General features: G+C 44.4%; 1 protein-coding gene across 1 annotated transcript in view; it reads right to left on the bottom strand.

Annotated features, from left to right (window-relative positions):
• The window catches only part of LOC144783371 (NEDD8-activating enzyme E1 catalytic subunit-like), a 182,859-nt gene extending 160,848 nt beyond the window's left edge, over positions 1-22,011 (bottom strand). Inside the window, exons 1-4 of the mRNA XM_078662377.1 lie at positions 21,987-22,011; positions 20,247-20,300; positions 1,862-1,898; positions 1,702-1,783 (exon numbers count right to left, since the gene is read on the bottom strand). Coding sequence (XP_078518503.1) covers positions 1,702-1,783; positions 1,862-1,898; positions 20,247-20,300; positions 21,987-22,011 — 198 coding nt within the window. The remainder of the gene's footprint in view (positions 1-1,701; positions 1,784-1,861; positions 1,899-20,246; positions 20,301-21,986) is intronic.
• Positions 22,012-25,872: the final 3,861 nt, after the last annotated feature.

Below are 25,872 nucleotides of genomic sequence, written 5' to 3'. Positions count from 1 at the left end.
AGGGAGGCACGGCCTGCGGCCGTGAATAAGTGACGGCGGGGGGGCGGGCATCCAGTGATTCTGATGAAATCACTTTATCTCCCTGCGCCTACCACACAATGAAAGTGTCCTTGTGTAACATAACTGGTGCTCATGTGAAGCGCTCCAATACCTGGCAGAAATTGCAAATGATTTCAAGTGAGTGGTATGTGGCATGGCATCAAAACAGGACATCTTGAAAGCTATGAAAATAACTATGGGTACTCCTTTCATCATCCTCATGAGGGTGAACGGCTGAGTTGAGTCTGTGACACTTCTCTGTTGTCAACGTTCCTCTTCTGAGCTATCTTTCCTTCTGTACTAATTTTCACGATGAGAGGTTGGAGTCCGTTGCTTGTGCTACACAAGGGCCGATATAACAGCAAGTTTAAACATATGCAACAGAAGCAATGAGTGAGAGTTACCACGGACAGCAGGACGACGGCGGGGGTGAAAGGAACTACAGACAGCAAGAGGAGGGCAGGCCTGCGGCCGTGAATAAGTGACGGCGGGGGGGGCGGGGCAGCGAAGCCTTTGATGTGCTAAATGCTGCTGGGGAACCGAGTAGGAGCCTCGGCGTGGGCTCAGCATCCTGTGATTCTGATCAAATCACTTTATCTCCCTGCGCCTACCACACAATGAAAGTGTCCTTGTGTAACATAACTGGTGCTCATGTGAAGCGCTCCAATACCTGCGGGTCGAGTTCGCGTTATATAAAATCTGCACACAAAAGAAGCTATGAGCAGAACGGGCTGCAAGGCGATTCAGGGTAATCGCTGAAGAGTAAAGGGATCAATATACGCACATCCGTTTTAGTTGGAGAGCAAAGGTCACTAGTCTGAGTTTGGGAATATCCAGAACAGATAGAAAGAGCGCATAGCTCTATTTTAGCAGGACTGGCTGGCTCAATCGAGGACAATCTACCGAAACGAGCGGTGACATGTTTCCAAGTATCTCTAATGACAGGCAGCGCAGAGGGCATGCATTCTTTATAGCAGACGGAGCATAAACGCAACTAAGGACCAGAGCAAGAGGAACATTTACCAAACAAGCACTGGGGGAAGAGAGCAGGGGAAGTAGAAGGGAGGCACGGCTTGCGGCCGTGAATAAGTGACGCACAGGGAGCCACGGCCTGCGGCCGTGAATAAGTGACGGCGGGGGGGGCGGGGCAGCGAAGCCTTTGATGTGCCAAATGCTGCTGGCAGGGGGAAAGATCGGGCAAGCTCGTCCACGAGCTCGTGAACTGTTGGGAATCCTCCTTGAGGACAGCCAATCAGCTGCCTGAAGAGAGTCCCGGCCATCAAGCAAATGGTAAGGGGAGCCTTTGAAGAGCAAGGCAGGGGGATAGAAGCGCGGTCACGAGCACGTGCACTTCTACAAATCCGGATCGTAAAAGTCAGCTTTGTGGATGGGTGGCAATAGGTCTCTCTGCGAGACCTAAAAATGGTACCAGAGAACCAAATAAAAGGGGATTCCCCCAAAAATATTTACTGGGGCATTCACAATTACAGAATGCCTGTGCAAAATGACTAAATTGCTGATTAGGTTTCCCACAGTAAGAGAACTGAATAGGATCTCATTGGACTGGCATTGAAAATACACAATGTATATTTTGTTACAACAAAATGTACTGCAATGTGGCAGAGTTATTAAAAAGCAAATGTATTAATTTCCTTTACTAACCTTTCTTTCTGCTTCAAACGTGTATGTATACAATCCATCTACATCATTGAAAACAAAGTAGTTGTTGAGGGGAATATACGCACTGCAAAGAAGAACTTAATTAGTTTTCTCACAAATGAAAAGGGTAAAAGTAGAATTGTGGAAAAAGTTAAGGTGTTACCTTGTAGCTATTTTAAATACTTCTGTGGCACATGCAGCTGCAAAGACAAAATGACAATTTCATGAACAATGTCCTTGAATACTATGCATCACAAGTCTTTAGCATAAGAACACTGTGTTTTTATTTAATGAAGTCATTCTACCAAAGAAAGGAAATTATTAGCAAACTTCTTACCATCATGTTTTTACTCTTTATCCTAAGCAATACCGATTAAATATTTTTGTGACTGGGTCTTTGCGCGATTCTCTACTAGAGTTTCTTTGCACTTGGATTACTTTACTGCATAATTTTGTAAGCAGAATGTATACCAAATTTTACCACAAAGTAAAAAGCAGTGGTAGCCAAGCATCAGTTTACAGTATCAATAAGAATAATGAGGATTCTTCTCTTTTTCAAGTTTACATGCCACTAAGAGAACACCTGGAAAATAAGCGTATAAACTAACAATAATAATTTCGAAATCCTATTTATAGCCTGATGAATGAACACACAGTTCTCTTCTATGTGTAAGAGGCTGTCACAAGAGGGTAGTGAATTAATGATTTTCTTATCCCTCATAGCGAATACCAGTATGTTATAGTAAATCTCTCCAAGATAGGGTGCAGGCTGAACAATAATAATCAACATAGATTTAAAGCTGCCTGACCTACAACAGAGTCAGCTTTGGTGTCCTGATTCAAACAACAATATTTAGTAAATGTGGACCAATCTTCATGCAGCAGCCTTACAGATTTCGGAAAGAGAAATGTTCCTCAACCAAGCTGCTTCACCTCTTGTAGAATGCGCTTTTGGTCTACTAGCAAAGGCTTGTTAGCCGATTGGTAACAACATACAATGCAGGCCACCATCAATATAACAAGGAATAGTGGACACCATTCCTGTACAGAGGGGTCCATAATTGACAAATGTGTAGACTTCTGTATGTATTTACGGCTTTCTAAATACAATTTTAACAATGTTCTTTCATCTCATTAGTGTAGTGTTCTTTCAGCTTGGGTAGAATAGAAGCTGGAAAGTCCTGGCAGAGAGAGAGACTGATTTATATGAAAGTCAGAAACCACTTCTGGAAGAAAATATAGGGGAGTTCTTAACACTAGCCTAGTGTGATGAAAAACAGTATATGTCAGTCAAAGCACGCTTTATTCGATTTTCAAAAAAAAAAAACATAAAAAGCACATACAATACATAAACATTAAAATCACAATTCATAATTAAATAATACAACAAAATAACCTAAGATTTTACTAAGCTACATCACGTCAGATACTAATAAAAGATACCTTATTCACAATAAAATGTTCAGTGGGGCTCGTTTTTTCCTAAAATGAAAGGCTTCTGCTAGGAAACTGGCCACACTAAAGGTAATATAGATATTGCCCAACATCTGGAGGTAAAGTAAGGCAGGTCTAACTTGAATAAAACCCGCCTCCCTCAGCACAGGTAATAGATGTTTTTTCCTAGCAGCAGAATAAAACTCACAGAACATCATAAAATGCGTGGTATCCTGCTCGGAAAATTTATCACAGTCACAAGGGGGTGCATCTTTCGAATGATTCCATGAGGGATAATAACCTAGAGAGAATTGGATTAGATTGAGCCTGAATCTTGTTAATAAAAATCTGTGAAGGGGTCTTGTGACAAAATTCAAATATGGTTCCAGGGTTGGGGTAGTAATTAACATGGCATGAGCTCTTATAGATGGTTTCATCATTTCCCTCCCCTCTCTACTAAGGCGGACACTATCTGTAAAATGGACTTTAATCCACTTTACATCCTCTCTCTTAATGTTGCGAGGAGATAAGAAAAGTTCCACTCTACCCAAAGCTGAAAAAGTGTTTTTTTAAAACTTCAACCAGGGTATTTTCATGGCATGGTCCTAAGACATGACGTCCTCCAGAATAAGATGGTTTAAAGTTAATTCTGGATTCAGCCATGTCCTTGCCCAAAGTAAGAGAGGTGCCAAATTCAGCTTATCTGTGATATAACCCAAACCTACTTCCTCATGGATAGAGAATGTGGGGGTCGATTTTGGCACTGAGAGCAATGTTCTAATTATCCTGTTTTCTACCCTTTGGATGTTTTCTTGGGTAACATAACCCCACAGGGCAGCCCCATACGAGGCAATGGGGATGCACTTGGTGTTATAAATCTTCAAAAGTGCTTCCATTGGCCTGGCCCCCAACCTTTTGGTGAAACCCAGCAACGCAGTTGTTGACCGTGCCAGGGCTAAACTCTTTACCTTTAGCTGTGGGGCCCAAGACCCCCTTTCGTCAAAAAGGACCCCCAAATAGGGAGAAACCGGGACCCTGGAAACCACCTACCCCTTACATTTAAAGGTTTTAGATTTTAATTTCCCTCTCTGCTTCCCCACTATCATAGTGTGAGATTTTTTTCGCATTTACTTTCAGGTCGAGTTTTTCCATAAAGGAGCCAAAACAATCCAGTAATGTCTGTAGACCGATGCCTGTACGGGCAATCAGTACCGCATCATCTGCGTATAGGAGGGCCGGAATCGACTGACCTCCCGCCCGTGGCACATCTGCACCCCCTTCCTCCAGCTGTTTTTCCAACCCAGCTTCACCTCTTGTAGAATGCGCTTTTGGTCTACTAGCAAAGGCTTGTTAGCCGATTGGTAACAACATACAATGCAGGCCACCATCAATATAACAAGGAATAGGGGACACCATTCCTGTACAGAGGGGTCCATAATTGACAAATGTGTAGACTTCTGTATGTATTTACTGCTTTCTAAATACAATTTTAACAATGTTCTTTCATCTCATTAGTGTAGTGTTCTTTCAGCTTGGGTAGAATAGAAGCTGGAAAGTCCTGGCAGAGAGAGAGACTGATTTATATGAAAGTCAGAAACCACTTCTGGAAGAAAATATAGGGGAGTTCTTAACACTAGCCTAGTGTGATGAAAAACAGTATATGGTTTATTGCAGATCGAGCCGACAGCTCAATAACTTTTCTAGCAGACGTAATAGCGACCAGAAACAAAAATCTTCCAGAAAAGATGCTATAAAGATGCCTTTTGGGTCGGCTCAAAAGGGGGAGCCATTCATTTAGATAGCGCCTAGTTAAGCTCCCTTGGTGGCGAAGGCTGCTGTCTTCAAGGGTAGGTTTTCTTCAGTCCTTCCAAAATTACCTTTACAAATGGGATCATGAAAAAGGATCTTTATTGAAGATTGCTGTAGCTTCGATTTTCCCAGATGCGAAGATAGGGTATGGTTATTTAGTAATGAAGGGGATTCTGCAGGCAACAAATGACGACGTTTCCACTTAACAACTCTAAGATGCTCTTATGGAAGGCCACTTCACTTCCTTGAGAATGTTCATGTATATCTGAGGTAAACCTAGATGCCTATATTGCAGGACGGCGTGAGCCATGCAGCAAATGCAAGTTACTGTATGTTGGAATGATGCATCTTCCCCACCATTTTAAGTAGCAGATTCGGTCTCCATGGCAATTCTGCAGTCTGAACAGCGTGGTGGGATGCACTCTGCAGGACCACTGGGTGGATTACAAGCTCTCTGTGGGGATAACAGAAGCAAAGAAGGGTAAGGCAATGCAGAAAGTAACTATTTCAAGGTGTATAGTGCTCTGCATCATAATCTGCTATGCACTGGCAAGAAGCTGCTCCCAGAGGGCTTGAGGGCTTCTTTCACCAGGGCCATGGCTGCTTCTACTGCCCTGTCATATTGGGTATCTGTCTTCGACATCCGTCAGGATAAAAAGTGGGTGCCAGTTCCCACATTCACATAGCACTACTGCCTCAATAGCTAAGTCCATCGGTAGAGACACTTTGCCCATTCGGTCCTGCAGGACGTTTTGGTCTGAGCCATTCCACAGACCCATCAACGTGGGAGGTACTGGTTTGGTAGCTATTCACAAGGTGAAGAATCTGTGGTTAGAAGTATCCATCAGAAGAAAAAGTTGGATCTAAGAACTGCTTTCGACAGAGTAAACGGAAGTAAATTATGGAAAACCCTGTTAGACCAGGCGCTTGATGATTGGGTTGACTTTTTAACGGCTCTACATTGTGCCTTGGTAAGGTATGGACCATGAGGCGAATGCACCGACCCCTTTGATTTGCAACGAGGTGTGTGCTATGGTTGTGTCCTGGCACCCATATTGCTTCTCTTAATAAAAAAATGGTTTGAACACCAGTCTGCAATCTCCAGGGAAGGATATACCCAAAATAAATTCCACGTCCGTATCGGCCCTACATTTTCCAGACAATACTCTCTTAATATCACACATGAACCGCAAATGGCTTGAAGATTCTAACTGATAATTTTGTTAGTTTCAAGATCTAAGTTCTCCATGAAGCCAACATTTCCAAAACTAAATATTTAATATGTGGTCCTAGAGTAGCTAAAACGGGCCCTTTCTGTGCTAAGGGAAGGTGTATTGAGCAGGTTGCTAGCTTTCCATACTTAGGAATAATGTTCGTTTTCAAATGTTCGTGGATGCCCTTTATATCTAATAGGTGTAAATGTTTTAAACACTCTGTCTGACTTTGAAAAGGGTTGTGGTCAACAAACCAATCCAGCCTCTTCTAGAAGTCTTTTAGCAAACATGCCTACCGATCTTAATGTATGGTGTTGAAGTTTGGTGCTACCCTGAAGTTGCCAAGTTACAGGAAGAGGAGAATCAATTCTGCCAGCGTTTGCTTGGCCTTTCCCCATGAGCTCCTCTTTTCTTCCTACACAAGGAACTGGGTATTTCATATGTATCAGATTTATTTACGGCTGCAATGTTATGGCTGCGGGTCTTAGTTTGAGCAAACTAGCATACCACTCTTAATCAGGAGATTACCACAGACTGTTTAAACTGCGAGAAAGGTAACACAATCCCTTGGCAAATGTCCAATCTACAAGTAAAGCGATAGGATGGATTGAATGGATTAAATATCTCCCTTCTTTAACAAAAGTGGATATTCTTAAGTTAAAAAGCTTTATATGACTTATTGTGAGACATCTAGGGTGAAGGAGGAGAGGGGGAAAAGTCTACTGCTGGACTATGCCTTTGTCCAAACGTCACTAAACATTCAACTGTATACGCTCACTCTTTGTATTTTGTTATAATGTTTGATGCACCTGGTTGATTATGTATATTGTTTATTGTTGACGCACCTGGTTGACTTTGCACACTTTACCCTCTCCACCTCAACGTTCCTTACTTCCCTACTACTGTCGCACCTGTGGGACTATACACCCTGCTCACACCCACCTCAACTGTGCCCACCTTTAAACTCTAAATATTCTAAACACGCTTAAGCAAGTATATGCTCCTTATTATTGCACTTTATATTATTGACGCAATTGTTTGTCTATACACTGTGTACCGACACTACCTCACCTGTGACCTACCTCATGTCCTTTGACCCACCTATGTAACTAGCACCTTGTACCTAACTACCTCATATATTACTTTGTATATACGCTTTATTACTTTGTATTTTTTATCCCCATGCCCTTGTAAAGCGCTCTGATATCTGCAAAGATCTTGTTCGCGCTATATAAAACTTTCAAAATAAATAAATAAATAAATAAATAAACTATACCCGACTTGGGTAAAGAGCCACTGGGATAAATCCCTTCTAGTGAAATGTCAGCTGGGAACTATAAGACTTCAGCTTTGTTTCCCCATGGCCAATATGACAAAGAATCTGTCTAAATCTGCCCCACATTGAGACCTCTAGAACATTTCAATTGTTTTGGTAAATATTATAAATTTCAAATCAAAAAGGTTTTAAAACCAGTTCTTAAATGATATGGTTTCAGCCAGTGAAAGCCAGCTTTGTATTTCTTGCACATGCTTTTGAATCATTTGGTTTGTTTCTATGTAAGAAAGTTTCTGAAAACGGTACTAAGCAAATGACATTCATTAAATATCTGTGTATTTATGTATGTTGTTAAACTGGTCTTTGTATGGGATGCATTTATTATAGTTTTTAAATAATTGAATAAAGGTCTTTGACTCACTGAACAAGTTACTTACCTCATCTTTTTGACGGATACTCTGTCCAATGACAGATCTCTCACCAACTTTCACACCTTACTATTCTGTGGAATGGACTTTCTCCATATTAATAATGTCACAATTTATAAATCTGCACACTGTTAAATATGAGCGTATGACTGCATGGACAGGGTTCAGAAAGAAACCGACATCAGCACGCAGGAGCGGCGATTATATGTAGCTCCAGCACCACTTCGGAGTGGGAGAGAGTCGACACCGAGCTGTACAACGCCACCTAGCAGAGCATGAGTGAATTGCTGAAAAATTCACTGGATCCAGTTTAGAGCATGGAGGTATTCACAAGGTGAGGAATCAGTGGTTGGATTGAGTATCCATCAGAAAGAGCATTGCGGAAAGTAAATAACTTGTTTGTTTGTGTGATCTGTCTGAAAATATGACTCTACTGCTACCAATCTCTCCCACAATGGATTAGTTGCATTTTGGTGAATGTGAATTCTCAAATTTGTTGCTGAATCTACATGTACTTTTGCTGCTGTGAGGAACCCGATGCCATTGAAAGCGAACAGTACCCCAACACTTTGGAGACTGAAAGGAGCAAATGCCTTGACGTCTTTTCCCTGTGATGTTTCTGTGCCAACTAACCCAAAAAGAGTGATTATTCCGTCCACATTTTCACAACCATCTTGCCAAGCTCTCCTGGAAGATAGGTAGGCAGAGTGATATGTTATCCTCAAACAGACTTTTTGTGTGCAGTTAAAAAACTATGGTTTTGTATGTTAAAAGATGCCGGCCCCAGGATGCTTGTTTACGGTGCAGGGAAGACATGGCTTGGTAGTTTGGGCTGAACTGTTTCCATGAGGAACAGGGTCAAGACTGATTTGCATATGGCTGGGTCTGAACTGGGGTGGCGAAGTGAGCTAAAGAACGAGGACGTAAAAATGTAATCCAAATGCGATTTTACGTAGTAATGCTTCGCTATCAAGAAAGAAACATATACTGCATATATGTACTTGCAATCCATTCCGGGGGATCTCCTTCAAGACTTATGGCGCTATGGGGCCAAGGTCCAGTGGTTTGAGTTTATCTTGCCCTTGAGAGTCCAGGTGCAGAGGTGCTGGGTGGGTTGGTTGCATTGCGCACTACACGTTAGGCAAAGAGGGGGGCCACCTAGAAACAGGCTGCAGAGGGGGACTTGGAGAGAAGTCGGGAAGCTCCGAACGTGAGGGCTCGGTTCGAGAGGGTCCTGGGATCAGGGGAGCAGAGGCGGTGGTCATGGACCTGCTCGGGTGCAGAGGGATTTGGTCAGCAGGGCTCATGTGTCAAAGGCATTCACTGCTCCCGGTTAGACCTTCAGAGGGGAATAAAACAGCACAGCTGGACCACTCTCTGTGCTGGCCTCTGCGATGCTGATGTCCCTCATCGGCTGTCATTGGAGTCCAGATTGAATCAACAATCTTTGATTGCTACAAGTGGTCTGGTACCCCGGGTATTGGTTCAGGGCGGCTCCGGTTGGTTCTGGCTTCTTCACACTTAGTGGGGAGACGGATCTGACCTCCTGGAGCACAGTGACCTCCTCCTGGGTAGCTGCTGCGCCGGTGGACCCACTGATCAGCAGAATGGTGAACCGGATGTTGCAGTCTGTGCCTGCAGGTTGCAGGGAAGTCTCTCCTCCACTTCAAGGGAGATGCTGACAGACTGGAAGACACCAGTCAGCCAGCACACTAAAAGGCTGGTAGCTTTTCAGGGTGGACCTTTAAGATGCCTCTGGGTGCACATCTTAAATCCACTACAGGCATCATTATGGATTTATTAAGACCAGGTGTTTGATAACAAACAAAGGTTTCAGTGAAGCCATCGTGTAGTTGGGGGAACTTGTAATGACCAGCACCCAGTACATATAGTTACGATGGCTCCCTGTTCACTTTTACTATCTAGCCATTGAACTAGACCGCAAAGGGGCATATCTGCTCATGCAGATATGCCTTCATATGTAATATAATGCACTCTGCCTTAGGGCTATAAGGCTTGCTGTAGGGGAAACTAGCATATATTGTGTGCAGTGTCTATGGACATGGCACACGGTGCATGCCATGTCGGTTTAAAAAACTTTCTGCACTATTTCACGCAGCCCGCAATGGCAGTCTGCATGAGTTTGGTGGTGGGTCCCTTAGAGTGGCACAATTCATGCTGCAGATCTTAGGGACCCTCTCTAGTACCCAGGCTGTAGTTAGCAGGGGTATAATGTACTAAGGGCTTATAGAGGTACTAAAAGTCTTTCTAAATGGGGAACAATTGAACAGTGACCTTGTTTTAGGGAAAAGCACTGGCAACCTGGTTAGCAGGAACACAGTGCACTTCAGTCAACATTGCATAAAATATCTGGTAAAAGGTGGGTGGTAACCATGTCAAAAGGGGCATTTTTCTATACAACTCCCCGCCCATCCCAAACTAAAGTGAATGAGACTAACCATTGCCACAAGAGTTTTTATCTTCTACGTGGAAAAACATAGATAGGCCATCTGCATTGACATGGTCAGACCCATGTCTGTGCTCCACTGTAAAGTCCAGAACCTGTAAGGAGATGGACCAACTCAAAAATTTGGGGGTTTCATCGTTCATTTGCATTGACCATCTGAGAGGCCTGTGGCAAGTTTGTACAAGGAAGTGAGTACCAAATCGGTATTGGCTCAGCTTCTTCAGAGACCAAAATAGGCTGTCCTTAAAACTCTTTTTCAAACCACTCCAGCTGGTACAGGCGACCACCGCTAGAGGAGGAACTGCTATACAGTCTATGCTAAGATATGAATTCTGCAGCCCACATGCCTCGAACAGAAAATGCTACTTACCAGTACTGCAGCTTGTTGCTTAGACTGCACATCAAAACGGTAGTGTTTAGTGAAGGTGTGTATGGTAGACCATGTAGCTGCCCTACATATGTCTTCTAAGGGAATATTCCCTAGGATAGCCATGGATGCCCCCATTTTGCGCGTTGAGTGGGCTTTTGGGGGAACTGTTAAAGTGCGCTTTGCCTTTTGATAGCATATTTAAATGCATTTAACTATCCCTCTGGCTATTCCTGTCTTAGAAATGGGATTACCCTTATGTTGAGGAGAAAAAGCAACAAAAAGTTGCTTTGTTTTTCTGAATGATTTAGTTCTGTCCACGTAATATAGTAGGGCTCTTTCAGCTACCGACTGCGGGTTTTGAAAGAAAACTGTCAATTCTATGGACTGATCGATGTGGAAAGTGGATATAACTTTTGGCACGAATTTAGGGTTAGTACGAAGCACCACTTTATTTTGGTGTATTTGCATGAAGGGTTCCTGAATGGTTAGTGCCTGTAGCTCACTCACTCGTCCGAGGTAGGTAATGGCAATTAAAAATGCCACTTTCCATGTTATGAATTGTAGTTCACATGAGTGGAGTGGTTCAAAAGGTGGCCCAATGAGTCTGGTTAGTACTACGTTTAAGTTCCAGACTGGTGAAGGTGGATGCTTTGGAGGTATAAATCTCCGTCCATAAAAGCTTTGATAGGTGGTATTCTGAACAGGGACACGTGTTGCCTGTTTTGAAGATATGCTGTTATAGCAGCAAGGTGTAGCCTTATGGATGAGTATGCTAGATTAGATCTTTGAAGATGTAGCAAGTAACAGATTATGTTTTGGATGGAGGCATCTAATGGATTGATTTTGTTGTCATTGCAATAGATTACAAATCTTTTCCAATTGTGACTCCATTGCCCCATTGAAGCGGGTAACTTCAAAGCGGGAGAAGGACGCCAACCTGTGGTTTAATGAAGATCTCAAGACCTCCAAACTAGCGGTACGCCGAGCGTGCCTGGAGGAGGAACTACTGCCCCTCACTTAGATCTGAGTTTATCAGTACTCTGGCCCAATACAAGAAGGCTATCTTGACTGCCAAAACGGCCTACTTTTCCTCTAAGATCCTTGCAGCGGAGAATCAATCGAGGGAAATTTTCTCGATTGTCCACAACCTGGCATTCTCCGACAGGACATCTCTAAAGCCCACTCCCTCCCAGGATCTCTGTCACTCCTTAAATAATTTCTTCATAGAGAAGACTGCCATTATCAAAGCCAATATTCCCCCACCTTCCCCTTCTTTTGTTGACCCTCAGTGCCCTCCTCCCAAGGGACAACTCAATGCCCTCCCTCCTCTGACCAAGGAATCCCTGTCCTCAATAATCCCTCTTGTTAAACCTGGCTCCCCCTTGGACATCTGCCCTGCGCACATCCTCCGCCATATTTTTACCTCGTGTCCGGACCCAGCTCTCCACTTCCTCAATAGTTCTCTCTCTCAGGGGGTTGTAACCAGCTCTCTGAAGACAGCAGTCATTGTCCCCATTCTTAAGAAACCTGGCGTAGACCCTTCGGTCCCCTCCAACTATCGCCCCATCTCTCTCCTACCATTTTTGGCCAAAGTGCTCGAACCTTTGTGGAGGAGCATGGAGTCTTAGCCCCCCGCCAGGCTGGTTTCCGCCCCGCACACTCTACAGAGTCCGTAATACTCTCGGTCCTTGACAACCTCAGGGAGGGTATGGATACCAACCAGACCCAGGCTTTGGTCCTCCTCGATCTCTCAGCCGCCTTTGACACGGTTGACCACACCATCCTGCTTTCCAGTGTCAGGGCGGCGGGGATCGGAGGGACCGCCCTGGTAAGGTTATCCTCCTTCCTGAGGGACCGCACCCAGGCCGTTCGCCTGGGTGATTTTTCTGCGGACTTCCAGAAAGTTCAGTGCGGGGTTCCCCAAGGTTCCTCCCTTTCACCCCTTTTGTTTAATCTTTATATCTCCCCTTTGATTTTTGCACTGCAGCAAATGGAGGTCGACGTATACAATTATGCGGATTACCTCCAACTTGTCTTCAATCTATCTCCTTCCCCTGCTTCCATCTCTAATTTTCAGTCTATTATGGTTTTTATCCAGGACTGGATGAACCACAATCATCTGAAACTTAATCCGGACAAGACCGAGCTGATCATCCAGTCCCTGGTCCTCACTTTTCTGGCCCCCTTCCCTTGGCCCTCCCCCCGTCCCTTCTACCTCAGTCAAAACATTGGGCATCAAACTCAATTCTGAGCTCACTCTTCACTCCCAGGTTAGCGCTGTGGAGTCCTCTTCCTTTCTGTCACTTCGCACCATACGCAAGGTATCCCGCTTCTTTTCCTTTGATGCCCTGAAAACGATCATCTTGGCAATGGTTATCTCCCGCCTGGATTATGGCAACGCTCTATATGCAGGTATACCTGCATATAGCTTAAGGCGTTTGCAGTTGATACAGAACCAGGCGGCACGGCTGGTATTCAATCTCCCAAAATCCCATCACGTAACACCCCTTCTCAAATCCCTTCACTGGCTCCCTGTTCGTGAACGTGTCCAGTTTAAGCTTGCTTCTATCATCTGTCAAGTACGACTGGGCATGGCTCCGGCCTTCATTACATCAGAAATAGTTCCCTATGTTCCCACTAGCGGCACTGCGCTCAGCTTCGCCATCCCTCCTGACAGTTTCCCGCTTACGGAGGAAGAAATGGGGAGGATCAAAGTTTTCCACCCTTGCACCAATTCTATGGAATTCCCTGCCTTTAGAGCTTAGATCCATACCTCTCTATCCTCAATTCCGAAAAAAGCTCAAAACCTATCTATTCACCAAAGCTTTTAATTAGACCACTTATTGCCTCTGTTCTTATTTCATTTACCCTCTCTCACTTCCTACCCTCTGGGGTTTTGTCTATTGCAGCGCCATGAAACCGCTGGTGAAAGTGCGCTTTATAAATAATTTTAAACTCAAACTCAATTAGCTGCGTAGCATGCTCTAGTAGTGGGGCGCCTTGCTTCCTTGATAATGTTCATGCAGTCTGGAGGCAAGTTAAGGTATCCAAACTCTAAGACCTCAGGAGCCAGATCGCTAGGTTCATCTGATTGGGATCTGGATGCCTAATTTCGCCATGGTTCTGTGTTAGCAATTGTGGCGACAGGCGTAGTCTTTGGTGCGGGACTACTGATAGTTCTAGGAGCGTTGTGTACCATGGCTGTCTTGCCCATGTGGGAGCAACCAGGATCATTGTGAGGTACTGTTGTTTTAGTTTGCGTGCCACTAATGGAATCAGTGGGGTTGGCGGAAAAGCGTACGCAAATCTGCCTGACCAGTTCATCCATAATCGCATTGCCCTGTGACAGCGGGTGTGGGAACCTGGCGGCAAAGGATTGGCATTTCGAGTTTTCTTTTGTGGCAAACCGATCTATCTCTGGTCCCCATTTTTGGAAGAATGGTTGGAGAACTTGAGGGTGAATCTCCCATTCGTGTATTTGTTGGCTGTGTCGGCTTAGTAGATCTGCGATCTGATTGTCTATTCCTGGGAGGTGCTCTGCCAGGAGAAAGTGGGCAATCCCCAAAAACATCTTCCATATGCTCTGCGCTAGGTGAGACAGCTGTGGAGAGTGTGTCCCTCCTTGTTTTTGAATGTAGTACATGGCTGTCATGTTGTCCGTCCGGATTAACACAGCCTTGTTGTACAAGTATTTCTGGAAGGCTTTCATTGCTAGAAATACTGCTAGTAACTAAGTGATTTATATGCAAATGTCTTGTTTGACTGTCCAGAGACCTTGGACTGTGTATTGAAGGAGGTGGGCTCCCCAACCTGTCAGTGATGCGTCCGCAGTTAACACTACTTGTGGAACTGGCTCTTGGAACAGTTGCCCCTTGGAAAGGTTTTGTGGGTTCCACCACTGCAGAGAGTTGTAAGTGCGACTGTCTACCAATACTAGGTCTTTTAGTTGTCCTTGAGCTTGGTTCCACTGTTGTGCTAGGCATTCCTGCAATGGACGCATTTGAAGTCGGGCATGAGGGACAATGAATATGCAGGAGGCCATCATGCCTATAAGCTGCATGAACACTCGAGCTGGCAGGGAGTGTTGTGGCTGAAATTTTTGAATGAGAGACTATGTTGGATATCCTGGCTGGATTTGGATATGCCTTCGCCACTGAGGTACCTATTGTTGCTCCCAGATATTGTTGTATGTGGGAAGGCTGCAGATGTGATTTTGGGTAATTTATGGAAAATCCTAGACTGTGCAGAAGCTGGATTGTCTGAGACGTATGGTTTGCACACTGTACGTATGAGTTGGCTTTTATGAGCCAATCGTCCAGGTAGGGGAACACATGGATGTGTTGCCTTCTGAGGTGTGCTGCTACTACTGCTAGGCATTTTGTAAAAACCCTTGGTGCTGTAGTTACCCCAAAGGGAAGAACTTTGAATTGGTAGTGGTGACCCTCTATTGTGAACCTGGGTATTTCCTGTGAGCTGGATGTATAGGTATGTGAAAGTATGCATCCTTGAGGTCTAATGTAGCGAGGAAGTTGCCTTGCTGGAGTAGCGGGAGTACTTGTAGAGTGATCATTTGGAAATGCTCTGAAAGTATATATTGGTTCAGAGGTCTGATGTCCAATATTGGTCTGAGGGACCCGTCTTTTTAGGGAATAAGGAAGTATAGAGAGCATACCCCTGTGCCCCGGTGTTGAAAAGGGACTGGCTCTATGGCTCCCTTTTCTAGCATGGACAGCACCTCTTGTTGTAACAGCGTGATGTGTTCTTTTGACATTGGACGGTGTTTGAGTGGTATGTTGGGTGGAGTAGAAGTGAGTTCCAGGCAGTAACCATACTGGATAATTTGTCTCACCCACCTGTCTGTGGTAACGGCATTCCAGACTGGTAGGAATTATGTTATTCTGCCTCCGACTGGTGTTAGGTGGTCTGGAGGGAGTGTGAATAAGTCACTGTTTGTTGGTGGCGGAGGCTCTGGTGTTATTATTACCACGTCCTCTGCCTTTGTTATTATTTCCTCTATAGCTTCCTCTGTTGGAGCCTTTATTAAAGGTGCCTTGGGTATTTGTTTTAAATGATGAAGAGGTTTGTGATGTGTTGCCTCTGCCTGTGCCTCGAAAGGAGGAGCAGCGAAAGGAGCCCCTAGACAGTGGAATTGAAGTGCACCCATGGACTTTGCGGTGTCAGTATCTTTCTTCATCTTTTCTAAGATGGTATCAACTGCTGGGCCGAACAAGAAATCCTGGTTAATGGGTTGATTAAGTATGGTAGACTGTACTTCATTTTTAAAACCGGAGATGCGGAGCCAGGCATGCCGGCGTAGCAACACACTAGTGTTGACAGCCTGAGCGGCTGTATCGGCCGCATTTTATTGATTAGTTAGTGATGAATTTCCCTTCTTGAATTAGGTCGTTAGCTTTTGCCTTATAAGGTTCTGGTAGGTGTTGTAATAAATCTTCCAGTTCATCATAGTGTGCTCTGTCATAGCGTGCTAAAAGAGCTTGTGTATTGGCGATTCTCCAGGTATTTGCTGCCTGAGAGGCCACTCTCTTTCCTGAGGCTTCTAAGATTTTTGACTCTTTATCAGGAGGGGGAGGGGGGGGGGGGGGCAATCACCTGTTTGAGAATTTGACCTTTTTCTGGCGTTAGAAACAAGAGAGTCTAGTGGTAACAGACTTGATATAAGAGGGGTCTGTAGGGGCTGGTTTATATTGCTTTTCAATTCTTGGATTGAGGACACGCACTCTGGCTGGGTCTTTAAAGATGTCTGGTGCGTGCTTAAGTACTCCCTTTAGCATAGCGAGTGTGCGTATACTCTTCTCTGATGTTGGGAAGGTATTAAATAGGAAATCCTCCTCTATAGGGTCAGTGTGCATGCTTACACCATGATACTGAGCTGCTCTGTCAACTAGCTGGTTAAAAGCAACCGTGTCGTCAGTAGGGGATGGCTTAGTGGGATATGTGGAGGGATCTGGTATGGGTTGTGTATCATATGGGTCATTAGGGTCATTTTGATCTTCCCATGTGTGATCTTGGTTTCCCTGATCATCAGGGTCTATACAGTCCTGATGAGGGTCTTTACCCATGTCCTCTTCCTCATCATAATGTGGAGGTGTAGGAGAATATGGAACATAAGGCATTTCAGGAGTGAAAGGAAGAGGTGTAAAAGGTCTAGAAGGGGATGTCCCAAAGTCCTTTTTCTTAGGGGGAACAGGAGAAGGAGCCTCAGTGTCCAGTCTGCTCTTGTTCTTATTGTAGACTGTTATATGTCCTGTATTAGGGTCTATATGCAGTCTATTTTGGTCTGGGCTCACTGGATCAGGATGAAAAAGTTCTTCCACTGTCCGTGGCTTCGGCGCCGATATTTTTGGATCGGGCGCTTGCTCTTTTTATCTTGAGCTTTTTTCGGCTTGACGTCTCTTGTCGGCTCGACAGCTGTTTTCGGCTCGACGGCCTTGTTGGACTAGACCACCTTCTTATGTTAGACTGTCTTTTTCGGGTTGACAGCCTTTTTCGGCTCGACGACCTTCAGTTCGACAGCCTTTTTCGGTTCGACTGCCTTTTTTGGGTCGGAGGCAGTGTTCGGATCGATGACCTTTTTCGGGTCGATCCTTTTTTCGGCTCGATGACCTTTTTTGGGTCGACGATCTTTTTTGGATCGACGCCCTTGTTTGGGTCGACAGTTTTACTTGGATGGACGCCCTTTTTCTGGTCGACCGTCTTTTTCGGCTCAACGACCGGTTTTGGTTGGCCGGTGTTTTTCGGATCGACGACTTTTCTAGTGTTGTGGCCCGTTTTGGGCTGTGGAACAGTCTTTGAGTCTATGGCCTTTTTAGGAAGGGTCCTGCTCGGTCCCGGGGTACCGGAAGGCTTGGTAATGGTCTTTGGAGCCGAGCCGGAAGGCGGGGCTTCTGAAGCGGTGTTTCGGTCGCGGCTAAGGCCTTTTGGCAATGCTTTGACCGGAGCCTTGTCTGGAGGTGGAGGCAGGGTAGGGGCTTTAGTACTCACGGTTTGCCCCGGTGGGAGGTCTTCATCGGAGTCCGACTGGTCTTCTACGGTGACTAGCTCTAGGTCGTAGTCCGCTGCCTCTGGAAGTTCATGTTCGTCGTCGAAAATGTTTTCCAGTTCAGGTGCCTGTCGCTGCAGCTCTTGTCGAGCAGCCCTTCGGTTCCGGAGAGTCTTCTTCGACTGGAACTGAGCAGAAGCTGGACAATCTTCCTCGTTGTGCTCCGGAGACAGGCACTTGTTGCATACTGTATGCTTATCGCTATGTGGAAACTTGGATCGGCATTGTGGGCATCTTTTAAACGGGGTTCTTTCCATTGGCGGTAGGCCCACGTGGCGTCGAAAAGGCCCAACGGCCCGCGTCGACTACCAGAGATGGATGGAAAGAGTTGTTGAGTCGAGGGATACCGAGCAGAAACAATACCGTCGAAATTATGAGGTTTTTGGCCTTCGAAATTAGGAAACTTTCGATCCCGAAGTTGGAGTTGTCGAAGTGCATCCGAACCCAATGGCGGAGAAAAACAATCTGAGGATGGAGAAGATGCCCATGCGCACTGTAGTCCAGGGGAGGAATCACCTATCTCGTGATACTTCGAAGACTCTTCCAAGACAACAAGGTGCAAACATCCAGACCCAACACTAGGCGGCGATCTATGCTAAGATATAAATTCAGCAGCCCACATGCCTCGAACACTTGATTTCAAGTTATAAATGGATTGGTAGTACAGCTGCTGTTTGGATAAAATAGATGCACTGTTCAAACAGGGAACCCCACTAAAGAGAGGCATCCAATTTATTCCTATAGTTTTTCACACCCAGAGTGACAGATTCAAACTTGTCATCTCCACTTACTTAGCAGCAGCACTGACGCTATGCTCACCCACATTTTATTAGTCATGATGTACTATTTTCATCGCATTTCCTCTTTTCAATGGTATGACTTTCTTGTACAAAATTACTTCAAATATGAACACATTGCAGTTATTCGTTAATACTATTTTTTCGGCTAGGCTTACAGAACAAACTTCTCAATGTATGCAGTAACAGTCAGTTTTTCTGACATACCAGTGGCATGCCTCCAATTCTTTTGTGGAAACAAATTAAAATAAGTTAGTAGTTTTTAAAAAGTTGTCATGATAAAGTTAAGAGAAAATCTGAGGCATTGAAAGAGCAGGAATAATATACGACTAACAGCCTCTGAAACATTTTCCTTAGTAAATCCATTGTGCAGTTTATCAATATACAATGGGTATACATTATAATATGTATTCTGTGTGAACATCTATATGTGTGGTCATATGGAACAGAAATGGATAAGTACAATCTGCAGAAATGTTAACATGTATTCAATTCTATATGGCAGACGTTTTAACAGTTATTAATTTCTATATGACTCTACAGTGGATACGTAGTCTGTGTGTGAACCTGCATGTGGATCAGCCAACATGTTTATGAAAGTAAGGGGCACAGAAAGAGCACAAAGAATACTGAGCACAGGAGTGATCTGTGGTAAATCGACCCACTCAAAAACATATGTCTTCACAATGTTTGTGGAAATACAACAAAATAAAAAAAGACAACTTGATGTGCCTGCGTTGCAGGAAGCTGAATCTCCTTGTGCTTTCATCCAAGACATCTGTTGTGTATGCCAGATGTTACTGAACTTGGAAGTGATACAGACAAGAATGTGGGGTAATATCATTAATGATGGAACACTACGAAACCTGTACATGTTTTGTGTCCTCTGTGTGGAATTACATGAAAACCACTTTGAAATTATTATAATAGCTGATAAAATTGTTACTTTTCTACTGCCATTTTGCTTTGCATTTTATGTCCATGTTATACATAACCTATTCTGTTCTCTCGATTCTGGCAGACTCTTTCATGCTTGGCACTGTTGAGCAAGATTCACAAATGAGTACCTCAGCGTCTAGAAAGACTACATTTCTTGTATCTCTTGTCAAGGTGTTCTTGCCCTCTTCTCAGGAGGTGCCTGTTGATTTTAATTTCAGTTTTTGTCATCTGTATCCTCATTTGAAGCAATGAATGAAGAAATCTAAAACAGTCATTCAAATTGGGGAGTAATTAGAACTATATGCTCACTGGTGGCGAGCATGCTGCTGCCTGAGATCACAATTTTGCATTTTGTTTTTCTGAATAAGCTTTTGCAGACTTCCTGAAATGTGTAAGAATGGTTTGTGTTTTCTCTGCCATCTGAAACGCTTCAACTTTCAAGTTTTTAATTATGTTCAAATAGTGCTTTACTTTTAGCTTTAAGTGCAACCATGAAATATAGGAAAATAAAATTCCAGATATAGAAAAACAACAATTATCCATATTTAGCCAAAGCGAAAAAAACATCAAGAATTGGGTTACTAATGCAAGTTACCAGTTCCATTATTCTACTGTAACATACTCTAACTAGCACAATTCACTTGGGGCAAAAAAAAAAAAATCTAAAAACCATTGTTCAGTTTGTATGAAAAAAGGGATAGTTTTTAAATTAAATCCAAAGTTAAATTCTTTAATCTAATAGGAAGGTTCTTACCTGCTATTACTGCATTTGTTGATGCTACAGCTGGGATAATTCGTTTTACCACTCCTGCAAATAAATTAAATAATAATAATAAAAACACAAATCGTGAAATAGAAATTCAAATTGTCATTTTAAAAAAGTAGAGGCTGGTAACAAAACCATAAAATTACTTGATTTTTCCATCCATCACTTGATAGCCCTTTTTGGTCCTGTGTTACCCCTCACTGGAGGCAAATCTATATTAGACTACAAATCAGTGAATAAAAAAAAATCAAAATTTTCACTTGAGAAAGGTTCTAGACATTAATGTATCAAAAAAACATTGGGAAGTCGCTAAAGGATGTGAGGTAGAGCTCAATTTACTAGAAGCACTGAGAACGAAACATAAGCAACTTGGAGGGGATTACAATAATCAAATATTATACAAATTAAACACTTGATCCTAAGTATTGTATTTTTGTTGAGATTATGGATTAATAGAAAACCTTATGTATTTTCCCTGCTGGTTTATGCCATCACAGATTTTCAGGCTGTTTTAATCCTTCAAGCCTGCAAAATACTGGACCCGATAAAACACCAGAAGAAAATTGTCATGATGTGTAAGCCAATCTATAGCAGTAACCCTCGTCAAAGATTCTGTATGCCTCAGCATACATCTCTATTTTCAATAAACCAGGCACCCGTGCACTCAATGCAACCCGTCTTATGCGAATATTTACCAACAAGTCTTGCAAAAAGTTGCGTCAAAGACTGGAAATCTAACCAAAAATGGAGGAAAGGGAAATGTTGAACATTGCTGGAGATAAGCGAACTGATCTACTCAAACAAAGACAACTAAAATCAAACTACAGTAAGTATAACCTGTCTCAGCAGAAAGGAGGTAGGTAGTTTGTTGGAAAAGTCAAAATGCACTCACAAGCATAAGCAAATGGGCAACTTCATGCCACACAAATGGGATTCTCTATGTGGCTTGATGGCAATTCCTCACTGTCTGTTCTAATACAGTCTATATTTTTCATTATTGTATTATTTTTAGCAATTTAATCTGTGGGTCAAAATGTAAATGTTTAACTTTACATATTTGAATCATGCTCCGTCATTGAGTTGGGAGTCCCACAATAATTTATTTCAAATAACAGTATGAACTTTAAATGTATCTGAAGTGTTCTGAGCATAGTAAGTAAATTAGCACAAACACCACTGGATTATATCCAAATCTCAGCTATAAAGTGTGCAGAACACCAGTCCCTCAGATAGGCGCCATCTCTCAGATTTCATGCAACAGTTTTAAGGATATAGGTGGTAAATGATCCTTAGGCCAAGAAGAAGTGAGCACCACATGGACATCCAGGAAAGCTACCAGCCTTAGAGGACTGTATTTACAGCATTGTAATGTATTTGTTTCTACAGCAAAGCACCTTTAGCAGGATATCCTTGAATCAGAATAGCAAGCAGTACACTAGATCCCATAAGAGGTTCACTATACAGAAAAACATGTTGAAAGACCTCTTATTGACAGCTGCTTCCATTTCCTTCTCTAGGACGCCCATTGGGATAGACAGCCATACTCCTCTTTGAACCTTCAATTAATGTCTGTGCAGTGTGCTAATCAACTGAGGTCACTGGCCCTGTTGTAATGAAGTGTGATAAATGTGTTTGCAGCAAACTTACAAGTCTCTTGTTCACTGCATGATGGACATACTGGAGCAGCTTTAGCATAGATGAAGCAAATCAATAGGGTGTTTGACTGACCTTGCTTAGTTGTCATGGGATTCATGGACGTTTGTCAGTAGGGCTAGAATGTCAAATGTCATTAAATAGACAAACTGAAGAAAATGCGTTTTTGACCATACTGGGTAATATTTGTGACTTGGATCGGCCTGTGCTTTTAATATACTTTAACATATGCACATTCCACCTACATCATACAACCACTGCACTGTGCATCAGCAAAAGGAAAATATCACTAACCCAGTTAGCACCTGTCTGTGGTGTGTTGTACTGTAGATTCACATGCTTAGTATGAGTCCGCCATCTAGTGTTGGGCTCGGTAGTGGGCAAATAGTTTTACTTTGAGACAAAAGGTTTGGCGGCGACTCTTGCTTGCAAATGCGCATGGTCCTAGACTCTGTTAGATTGTTTTCTGCTTGGCGGGTGAGGATGGAGTGTCAGGATGATGTATCCTAGTGAGAAAATAATGTAATATGTCTATACTTAGAATTGTAATCCACACAAGTATCCAGGGAGGAGGGTGGGAGCATGTGAACCACTACATGCCGCAAACAGATGCTCATTGAGTACGTAACATTTTCCGTTTGAGGCGTGTGGCTGTAGATACTCACTACGGCCCCTATATGACCCCTTCCTTTGGGATGTGGGCATTACCTTGTCACAGAGGTCCAAAGTTTTCCATCACAAAGATGGCCACTTGTGAAAAGTTGTAACCCACATCAGGTTGGGCCACCTCATGGGTGGTAGTAGCCTGGAGGCAGGCACAGCACCCTGACTAGCTCAATTTCCCGCTTGTCCAGGTGCCAAAGGGGGACGGCTTCCTTTCCTGTGAGAGGAGCCAGATTTGCATTTCAAAAGTGGCAGCTCTTTTAAGCTTGCAGGCCTAGGAGTGCCAAACAGCAGGTCATCCTGTGGAAGGGTGTGCGACACCCTCCCGGCTTTTGTCTTTGACCCCTTGAGAGCAGAGGCTCGCACTCTAGGAGATCAGAAACTTGTCTCTGGTGGAAGACCCGCAGGGACCAGTCAGTCAACACACCAGAGGCTGGTATGTTTTCAGGGGGCACCTTTAAGGTGCCCTCTGAGCGTATGTATTACAAAATCCAACTCTGGAATCAGTGTGGCTTTATTATTACGAGAGGCTTGATTCAAAACATCCCTATCTTCAGTGAAGCGATCATGTAGCTGGGGAACTCGTTTTCACCAGTGTCCAGCATACATCTTAAAGTGGCTTCCCTGATCACTTGCACTGGTAGTAAGGGAACTGACCAGCAGGGGTGGCATATCTGCTCATGAAGGTATGCCCTCACATGTAATATTAAGCACCCTGCCTTAGAGCTATAAAGCCTGCTGTAGGGATGACTTACAAATACCACATGCAGTACTGGGGGACATGGCACACCAGGATGTGTGCCATGTCGTGTTTTCACTTTTGTCTGTACCAAAACATGCGGCCTGCAATGGCAGCCTTGCATGTATTTGGTGAAGAGACCCTTAGGGTGGCAAATCTGTGCTGCAGTCCTTAAGGGCCCTCTTTAGTACCTCAGGCCCTAGGTACCAGTGCTACCAATTACTAGGGACTTACAGAGCATGCAAAAGGTGTTGCCCATTGGGGGAACAATAGTACAGTTTTTGAGGAAGAGATCTGGCACTGGGGACCTGGTAGAAGGAACCCAGTGCGCAGCCAGTCAAAATCACATCAAATACCAGGCAAAAAGTGGGGGTGGCCATGTCAAAAAGGGGCACTTTCCTACATGCAGGCACTAGGGTGATGATTTGAATGGTGAAGCCGGGTGCAGTGGCACAGTGGCGAATAGGTCTAGGAAACCTACTAAACACAGATTATTGCTATATTTTACTACTAAACAGGTAGTCACAAGTACAGTTACCTTGCAGGCACTAGGGTCATGATTTAAATGGTGCTGCAGGTGCAGTGGCACGGGGGGCCAAAGCTCTAGGAAACCAATTGAACACTGCTTGCTTAGTTGTAAAATATAGCAATAATCAGTCAGGAGTGCTTTTTGGTTCTTTTGTAACCATTGCACTTAAAGTAACACATAGCCAAAATCATCAAGGTAATAAACGCTGTAACCTATTGGACTTTTCTGTCCACCTACAACTTATGTTACATTCAGCACATGTATATGGCACATTTTCACAGTTTTTGTATGGTCCTAAAATGCTTATGAATGTGGAAACACTAGCACCTTGGCAAGTGCAGGTCCAAGTCATCCTTGTGGCTCCGGACTGGGCACGAAGGTACTGGTATCCAGAGCTACTCAGTATGTCAGTCGATCCCCCGGTTCGTCGTCCTCTTCAGGAGGACCTTCTGTCGCAGCAACAGGGGACGGTCCTCCACCCGAACCTGTCCAGTCTCCACCTCCATGCTTGGAGATTGAGCGGCGACAGTTGAGGCCATTTGACTTGCCTCCTGAAGTCTGTAACGTCATTCTGGCAGCCAGGCGTCCCTCCACAAAGTCGGTATACGCCTGCAGGTGGAACAGATTTGTGGCATGGTGCACATCAAAGGCTGTGGATCCTCTTGCTGCCCCTCTCTCTGAGGTTCTTCTCTTCCTTCTTTCTCTTGCCCAGCAGGGCTCTGCTCTGGGCACTATCAAGGGCTACCTTTCTTCCCTTTCAGCCTTTTTGAGGCTGCCTGATCAACCTTCTTTGTTCAAGTCCCCTATTGTAAACAGATTTCTAAAGGGTATCACACACACGTTCCCTCCTGTTCCGTTTGTGATGCCTCAGTGGGACTTGAACCTTGTTCTTACTTTTCTGATGTGTGCTCCCTTTGAGCCACTTCACAACTGTCCTCTCCGTCTTCTTACTCTGAAGACTGCTTTCCTGGTTGCCGTCACCTCTGCCAGGAGAGTGAGTGAGCTCCAGGCCCTTTCTTGTACTCCACCTTTCCTTTCTGTCCATCCGGACAAAGTGGTGTTGCGTACTAAGCCATCTTTCCTGCCCAAGGTTGTCACAGCCTTCCACATCGGGCAGTCTATCACCTTGCCAACCTTCTGTCCGCCACCACATCCCTCTAAAGAGGAAGAGCAGCTCCACCATCTGGACCCAAAACGTGCGCTCTCATTCTATTTGGATCGCACACGCCAATTCCGGGTGGATGACCAACTCTTTGTTGGTTACGTGGGCGCTTAGAAGGGGAAAGCGGTGCACAAGAGGACCATCTCACGGTGGATCATCTTGTGTATCCAGGCATGTTACTCCTTGGCTTAGAAGGAGCCCCCTGTTAGATTACGGGCTCATTCCACCCGAGCCACGGCACCTACAACTGCCCTGGGCCGGGGAGTGCCCTTACAAGACATCTGTCATGCAGCTACGTGGGCATCACTTCACACGTTTGCAAGACACTACTGCCTGGACAGCCAAGTCCGGAGGGATGGCTTCTTTGGCCGTTCTGTCCTCCAGGACTTTCTGGTGTGATTATTGGTTCGCAGACCCACCACCGGGGTTGGTATTGCTGGGGTTTCTATTCTAAGGTAAGGAATCTATCACTAACGTGTCTCTTTCAGATGCACAAGTTACTACTTGTGTAACGATATATCTGTAAGAGACATTAGTTAGTGATAGATTCCTTACCGACCCACCCATCCTCCCCGTTCTGGGAACCGATATCTAGGGTTAGGGTTACCCCCTTTCAGGGCCCTAGTTTCAATGGCACTAGTGTTGGTTTTTAACATGGCTCAGCGCTTCTGGCGCGGAAAAGCTGTGTCTAAGAACTGACGTCAGCATGCGGAGGCGGCGTCGAAGTACTCCGACGTCATCACGGCGCCGACGACGGACGCGGAGTACGACGACGCCTACCGATGCGCAAGGGTACTGCTACGCAAAAAAAATTCCGGATCCAGTCTGACGCCTGGGGATATTCTAAGGTAAGGAATCTATCACTAAC

Source organism: Lissotriton helveticus, chromosome 9, assembly GCF_964261635.1.
Source record: "Lissotriton helveticus chromosome 9, aLisHel1.1, whole genome shotgun sequence".
Lineage (NCBI taxonomy): Eukaryota > Metazoa > Chordata > Amphibia > Caudata > Salamandridae > Lissotriton > Lissotriton helveticus.
Note: the sequence above shows the minus strand (reverse complement) of the source record. Positions and strands in the feature narration are given on the sequence as shown.